The 7,749-nt window shown below is 52.4% G+C and overlaps 1 protein-coding gene across 1 annotated transcript in view; it reads left to right on the top strand.

Annotated features, from left to right (window-relative positions):
* The window catches only part of LOC104528630 (fibrillin-2-like), a gene marked incomplete at its 3' end in the record, with an annotated part of 108,565 nt that overhangs the window by 71,500 nt on the left and 29,316 nt on the right, over positions 1–7,749 (top strand). The window contains 9 exon segments of the mRNA XM_010172688.2: positions 1,692–1,817; positions 2,169–2,294; positions 3,457–3,576; positions 4,375–4,512; positions 4,593–4,643; positions 5,917–6,042; positions 6,481–6,708; positions 6,856–6,981; positions 7,338–7,466. Coding sequence (XP_010170990.2) covers positions 1,692–1,817; positions 2,169–2,294; positions 3,457–3,576; positions 4,375–4,512; positions 4,593–4,643; positions 5,917–6,042; positions 6,481–6,708; positions 6,856–6,981; positions 7,338–7,466 — 1,170 coding nt within the window.

Below are 7,749 nucleotides of genomic sequence, written 5' to 3'. Positions count from 1 at the left end.
AAAGCACAAAGCAGCCAGATAGCTCCAGCCTTTCAAAACTTTCCAAATGGGAACGAGCCAGAGGCAAAACCCTGGTGGCTTCTTGGGCTTCCTTCCAGGGCACCGTGTCTTGGCCGAAGTCAGTCTCAGGCTAACGATAAGATGCTTTCTAGCAAGAAGCTAACGTCAGACATGCTCTGGTCAGCCCATCGCTGCCCACAGCCAGGACTCTCCAGGGTTGCATCTCCCTGGGGATGTAACTGAGCTCCATCTGCATGGAGACAAAGGCCAGCAGTGTCTGGGAAGCCCTGGCCTGGGCTGCTGGCCATCTGGCACTATGGCACTGGTAAGGACACTGCTGTACAAGCCCAAACCTGCCCTGTTCTCTGGGGTGGCTGGTTCTCACCATGGTAAAGTCTCCTTGCTTGGGCACCAGAGCTTTGCTCCAAAAAGGCAGTGAGGTGATGCTGACACAGAGATGCTGCCCACCTGGCTGCCACCCTTCTGGGTGACTGTCCACATGTACTGGGCACTTGGTGCTGTTGACAGCAGGGATAGGCAGGAGGTGGGTGATGGCAGAGATGCCCATGGCTCTCCCTGCCAGATGTCCTGCAGACCTGAGCCCATCCTCCACACTCGTGGGCAGCAGGGGCTGTGGTACCCACTGCACGTTGCTGCAGAACCATCCAAAAATCTCTTGGTTTGACGCAGGTTTGTCCAAGGCACTTTGCAAGTCTTTGAAGCTGAGATTTTGACATCCTGCAGGACTTGGCTCCTGTCCCAGGCCCTGCCCTCATCCAAACATAACACTCTTCTCTGACCCTTCCCCACCACCACCACATGTTCTCCAGGGCCAGGAACAAGGCAGAGGCCACAGGTCCTCACTTCTCTCTTTCCAGGCTGCCCAAGCTGCTTTCAGACGGTTCTTTATGTCAGCAACAGGGAAAGGAAATTTACTTTGGCTTGATCAGGACTTCTTCCAGCCTGGCAGCAGTGTGCTCAGGGAGCCTGTGCAAGCTCTCAGCTTGGGAACCATGGCTGGGCTAGGAGACAGAGGGACTTCACCATGGGAAGGGCTTTACTGTGTCCATCTAGCCATGGACATGACCCTCTGCCAGCCCAGCTGCCCACAGCATGCTCTCCAGGATGTCTGAGTGCTCTGTTCTGCCCCCAGCAGTGGTCCTCTATGGTAGGGCTGTGGATGCACAGGCAGGTTGTCCATCATGCTCTGCCCTTACTCCTGTTGGCCCCAGCATCCTGCTTACAGCACCTTACAAACAGCTTCTTCCTCCCACCTTTTCCAGTAGGAAGGATAATGAAATAGTCTGACCTGAGTACCTGAGATAAAGGTTGTAAGGAGTCTCAGGAATGTAACAGGAGGACCTGAGAGCCCTTGATATGGAACTGAGACTGGGCTTATCTCAACCCCTTGTCCAGTTCTTTCCTCCTGAGCTCAGAGCCCTGTGCTAGATCAGCTCTGCATCCCCAGGATGAAGAAGCCCAGCCCCACAGCACCAGAAGGAGAGGAGCAAGGCTCCCCAGGACCTACTGGGTCAAACGAGGAGGGTAGGTAGGAGAGGAAGGAGGGGTTTCTGCAGAGGGCTGCCCCAGCTAGCTACTGCCACCAGGGAACAATGAAGAACTAGGGAGTGAAAGTTTTCTGTATTTGTATTTGCCGTGGTCCATCTAATTTGACTTCTTTCTCTGTGCAGACATCAATGAATGTGCCCTCAACCCAGACATCTGCCCCAACGGCATGTGTGAGAACCTGCGTGGGAGCTACCGCTGTATCTGCAACCTGGGCTACGAGTCAGATCCCACGGGCAAGAACTGCGTGGGTGAGTTCAGGGCAGCCCAGGCTCGGTGTGGGACAGGGAACCAGGAGCTCAGTGCTGGTGGGGAGAAGGTGGCACACACTTGGTGTATGAGGCTGGGAACTAGATGCAGATCTCCAGCTGCATGATGTCCTCAAGCACTGTCTCCATTCAGGGCTGCCTTGTCCACATGGAAGAGCACAAGTTGCTACATGAGAAACTACCTGTGATTTAACACACCTTCCACATTGTGTTGCTTTGAGGGTGGTGCTGCATTTCTATACCTCTCAAGGCTGCCAGAGCTCTGTAGGGCTGGCAAAGTAGAAGAGTGGAGGCTGGTGTTGTAGCTCAGAAACCTCATCTCTCTGCCCACAGATGTTGATGAATGCACTGTCAATCGTTTGCTGTGTGACAACGGACTGTGCCGCAACACACCTGGCAGCTACACCTGCACCTGCCCCAAGGGCTTTGTCTTCAGGACGGAGACTGATACCTGTGAAGGTAAAGTGACTCTGAAGGCTCTGGAGAATATCTTCACAAGGTGTAAAGAGTGAGCTATGGCTTGAGGTCCTGCCTAAAAGGGAGCTCAAGGTCTAAACGTGTCTTTGGTTCCCTTTTGACCGCAGTGGTTTGAACTGGAGCAGGTCCAGGCTCTGGGTTTGTGGGTTTGTTTGGGTTTTTTTTTTTCCTAAGGGGAAATTTCACACTTCATTCAAAATAGTGGACATCGAAACCCAGAACATCTGGGCTTTTCAGTGACTGAAAACCAGAACAATTTCCTCTAGGCCCTCAAAATTTTAGCTAAAACCTGACCAAAATTGTGAGTTTTGGGGATTTGATTGAAAGCTTACAGTTTGGAGTGGGGAAATTTTTTCCTGACCACAAAATCCTCAAACATTTGAGAACTGGCACTTTGCACGTAAATGTCTGTTTAGAGGGGAAAAAAACCCTGAATTTCTGTAAAGAAAGTGAAAAATGGCAAATGCTGCGTGGCCTCACATCTGGTGCAGGTACGTGAAGGGCATCTTCAGCACTGTGGTTGCTCCCACCTAAGCCAGGAGCAGCCCTGAGCAAGCTGAGTCCATCAGTCCATTAGGACTTTTCATAAGGGCAGTTAATGACAAAACAAGGGGAAATGGGTTTAAGCTGAAAGAGGGGAGGTTTAGATTAGATATTAGGAAGAAGTTCTTCACTGTGAGGGTGGTGAGACACTGGAACAGGTTGCCCAGAGAAGCTGTGGCTGCTCCTCCCTGGAAGTGTTCTCGGCCAGGTTGGATGAGGCTTTGAGCAACCTGGTCTAGTGGAAGGTGTCCCTGCTGCTGGCAGGGGGGTTGGGACTGGATGAGCTTTAAGGTCCCTTCCAATCCAAACCATTCTATGATTCTATGATCATTCCCCTGTAGCTGCACCAACCAGCCTCAATTCATCCATTCCCTCAATCCTGAAGCAGCTCACTGATTCCATGGTGTCCATACCCATCCTCCTTGAGATGCTCCACACTCGAGTTGTACATGCAGGACTCCTCTGGTCTGGACTGATGATCCTCTGAACAGCTGAAAAACTTGCTTCTTCATGTTCTTTGCTTCTCACCTCCCTGAGTCTCTGGCCCAGGAAGCTGGTTCACGTGGTGCTCACTGCAGTGACAGTCCCTTTCTTCCCACAGATATCAATGAGTGCACCTCCAACCCTTGTGTGAACGGTGTCTGCAGGAACAACGCTGGCTCCTTTGCTTGCGAGTGCTCCCCAGGCAGCAAGCTGGACCCCAGTGGCACCATCTGCGTGGGTAAGGACGTGGCCTTCTAGAGGCAGCTCTGCTATCAGCAGTGCCCCTCAGCACCCCTTGGTGTTCCTCTGAAGCAAGTCCCGTGCTCCTGCCGTAGGGATGGGGATCCTTTGAGGTGTCTCTTTCTCACCTGGTGTTTCCTTGGTTTTTGGTGATAAATAACGTCTTTCTCACTCATCCAAGGAGCCTGAAGAGCTGCAACCTCAGGCAGCGCTCTGAGCAGCGTGTGTCAGACACAGAAATCCCTGACTGTGCTGAAGCAAGACAAAGCACAGACGTGGGGTCCCAGGGGACCCTGCAGGGCATCAGGATGGTGGGTTCTTGCTCACCAGATGGGTTTGTAGCATGCCAACATGAAGGTACATCAAGATGAAGTAGATCCTTTCTCATTAAGGTGATAAGAAGGTGCTACTTCCCACTCCTAGATGGTTAGAGCCTTGCAAAGCATCACAGCTGGAGAGAAAGGACTATGTCTACCCAGAAGAGGAGCAGGCTGGGACTAGGAAAAGGGCAGGGGACAGAACTGACACAATAGCAGTTGTGTCAGAGAGCACAGAAATGCTGCTCCACAGCACAGCAGTGGGACAGGGCTCTGGGGACCAGCACAGTTTATGTCTGTGCTACAAAGTGCTCAGCTCCACATCCTGAAAGATAAAGTGACACCAGAGAACAATAGTCACATTGCAGCTCAGAGATGGTTTCTCCTCCCTGCTTCTCATGGAAGCCCACCTTCCATGAAGCTTGGGAACCTCCACCAAGGAGCAGCTCTTCACTCACACCTTGTCTTTGCTCCTACAGACAGCATGAAAGGGACGTGCTGGCTGAATATCCAGGATGGGCGTTGTGAGGTGAACATCAATGGGGCCACCTTGAAGTCGGAGTGCTGTGCTACCCTGGGGGCAGCGTGGGGCAGCCCCTGTGAGCGCTGCGAGATCGGTGAGGCTCTGCTTGGTGCACAGGTCAGGAAGGCAGGATGCAGCCCCTCTCTTTGCTGACATTCCTCTGTTTTCTTGCAGATACCGCCTGTCCCCGGGGATATGCCAGGATGAAGGGGGTCACGTGTGAAGGTAAAGTGCTGCAGGACGCACAAGACTCTCTTGTGCACGTGGTCATTGTTTATTTGTTGCTATCCTGCATCTTTGGGTCCAGATGGGGTTTTTCTGCCCCTTTGCTGGACTCTCTCTAGTATTTCCATCTCTATTTCATACTGAGGACCCTAGAACTGGACACAGTACTCCAGTTGTGACCTCATCAGTGCTGAGTACAGGGGAAGGATCACCTCCCTCAACCTGTTGGCAACTCTTCCTAATGCAGCCCAGGATACCATTAGCCTTCTTTGCAGCAAGGGCACATTGCTGACTCATGTTCAACTCGGTGTCCACCAGGACCCTCAGGTCCTTTTCTACCAAGCTGCTTCCCAGCTGAGTGTCCCTCAGCATCTATTGGTGCATGGGCTGAATCTTCACGTGCAGGACTTTGCACTTCTCTTTGTTGAACTGCATGAGGTTCCTATCAGCCCATTTCTCCAGCCTGTCAAGGTCCCTCTGGATGGCAGCACGACCTTCTGGTGTATCAGCCCTTCCTCCCAGTTTTTTATCATCAGCAAATTTGTTGAGGATACACTTTACCCCATCATCCAGATAATTAGTGAAGATATTAAACAGGATCAGACCCAGTACTGACCAGTGGGGTACACTGCTAGTTACTGGCCTCCACCTAGACTTTGTGCTGCTGAACACCATTCTCTGGAGCCAGCCATTCAGCCAGTGTTCAGTCTACCTCACTGCTCATCTGGCCCGTACATCAGCAGCTTGTCTATGAGGACCTTAGGGGTGACAGTGCCAAAGGCCTTACTGAACACTAGGTAGACAATATCCACCTCTCTTCCCTTGTCTACCAGGCCAGTCATTTCATCAGAGAATTTTATCAAGCTCATCAGTCATCACGTCCCCTTTGTCAACCCGTGCTGACTGCTACTGATGATTTTCTTGTCATTCATGTGCCTGGAAATGGGGTTCCAGGTTTAGCTGCTCCATCAGCCGTACTCATGTTCATGAATCCTGGTGCTGTTCTGCCAGCACTGTGCCAACCATGGACAGGTGCAACAGGACCACTGTGTCTGCTGTCTGTCTGTCTGTCTGTCTGTCTCTGACAAGGCTTTGTAACGCAGCCCCTTGCACGGCTACGCGTGGAGCATGTGTTTTTCCTTGTAACGAGTTGCCAGTTTTAATCTGGTGGCCATCTCTGGGCTCCTTCCATCTCCTCCAGGAGCCCCTCAAGGCCATACTGGGCTTGGCCATGTGCCACTCTCATGCCTGTCTCTTGCTTTTATGCCAACAGATGTGAATGAGTGCGAGGTCTTCCCTGGCGTCTGCCCAAACGGACGCTGTGTGAACACGGCTGGCTCCTTTCGGTGCGAGTGTCCTGAAGGGCTGACCCTTGATGGCACTGCTAGGACCTGTGTGGGTAAGGACACCTCATCTCACCCAGACCTCTGGTCTCTCTTCAGCCCTTTACTTCAGGTATAGCCAAATAGATAACCTACCTGGTTAGTGATACAACCCAGCAGCCCTAAAACAACTCCTGGCTGCTTTCTGGGAACACAGTGACAAACTTTTGCCCTTCTTAGGGGCCATCTGTGCTACTGACTACACCATGGGTGATCCATTCTCTGGCACAGTTGCCAACACTCACAGGCTGGCCATGTCCATACTGCTACATCTCTCACAGCATCCCAAACAAGGTGGCCATCCCATCCCAATGGCCCATACCTGGGTATTGTTTAGAGGATGTCCCAGCCAAAACTGTTCCAGAAACCTTGCTAACTATGTCCCAGGAAATGCTAGCTGTGGTTTTACCAGAGCTGGTGCTGCAGGCAAGGGCTCAGCTCTGCTCTCTCACCAGATGTGCGTGTGGAACAGTGCTACATGAAATGGGATGAAGATGAGTGCACGGAGCCTCTGCCAGGCAAGTACCGGATCGACATGTGCTGCTGCTCCGTGGGCTCAGCCTGGGGCATCGACTGTGAAGAATGTCCCAAGATTGGCTCCAGTGAGTACAAGGCCATCTGCCCGAGGGGACCTGGCTTTGCCAACCGAGGAGATGTGCTTTCAGGAAGGCCCTTCTACAAAGGTGAGAAGAAAGAGGAGAGCTGCTGATCATGGGCTGTGCTCAGCCCATCTCAGCTACAGCTCAAGGAACCTGCTGCCTGCCCTGAGACCTTAGGTTCATGGAAGACATCCCCTCCCTGAAACACTGCTCTTCTGTCTTCACCCACAGATGTGAATGAATGTAAGGTCTTCTCTGGTCTGTGCACTCATGGGACCTGTCGAAACACCATTGGCAGCTTCAGGTGTCTCTGTGGCAATGGCTTTGCTTTGGATGCTGAGGAAAGGAACTGCACAGGTAAGGGAAGACCTCTTGACCCTACTCTTGCTCATCTTGCTGTCTTGCCTGCCTCATGGGATGCTTAACATGATGGTGGTACCCAGAGGAGTCATGGCAGTTATCTTAGGGATGTGCTGAGAAGCCAAGGGCAGGACCATGAGCAGAAAGCTTTTCTTACTCATGGGATGAAGGATCAGTTCTGCACCAGAGACAAAGCTGAACTGCTGTCTCTCCCTTCAGCAAGAGGGTCCCTTGGTCTGCTGGGTCAGACTTGCCAGTCCTTGTTCACTGAACTTGCTGTGCAGTACAGTCAGCCCGCTGGCAGCTGTAGTGGTGTCTGTCCTGCCTCCAATAGCTGCTCTTCATCCCCACAGACATCGACGAGTGTCGCATCTCACCAGACCTGTGTGGCCATGGCACCTGCGTCAACACGCCGGGCAGCTTCGAGTGCGAATGCTTCGAAGGCTACGAGAGTGGATTCATGATGATGAAGAACTGCATGGGTAAGGACTTCTCTCTGGGGCAGCACCCTTCCTCTTTTGCAACAGGGAAGAAAGTAGCTGGTGCCAGATCTGACAGAGGGCTTAGTGCCAAGCTGCTCTCTGTGTGTCTGGCTGTCCAGCTACCTGTCTGTCTGGCTGTTCCCTGCTATCTTCATTGCCCTCTGGGGAAGGTGTGGGAGTCCCTGTGCTGCAGAGAGCCCTGGCAGCCTCTGTTCTCCCCAGGGTAGTGAGTCTTCTGCCTTGCCTTGATTGCAAAGGCAGAGCTGGGCTGAAGAGCAGCAAG

Source organism: Antrostomus carolinensis, unplaced genomic scaffold, assembly GCF_000700745.2.
Source record: "Antrostomus carolinensis isolate BGI_N321 unplaced genomic scaffold, ASM70074v2 scaffold5527, whole genome shotgun sequence".
Lineage (NCBI taxonomy): Eukaryota > Metazoa > Chordata > Aves > Caprimulgiformes > Caprimulgidae > Antrostomus > Antrostomus carolinensis.
This window is presented reverse-complemented; position numbering and strand designations above follow the sequence as displayed.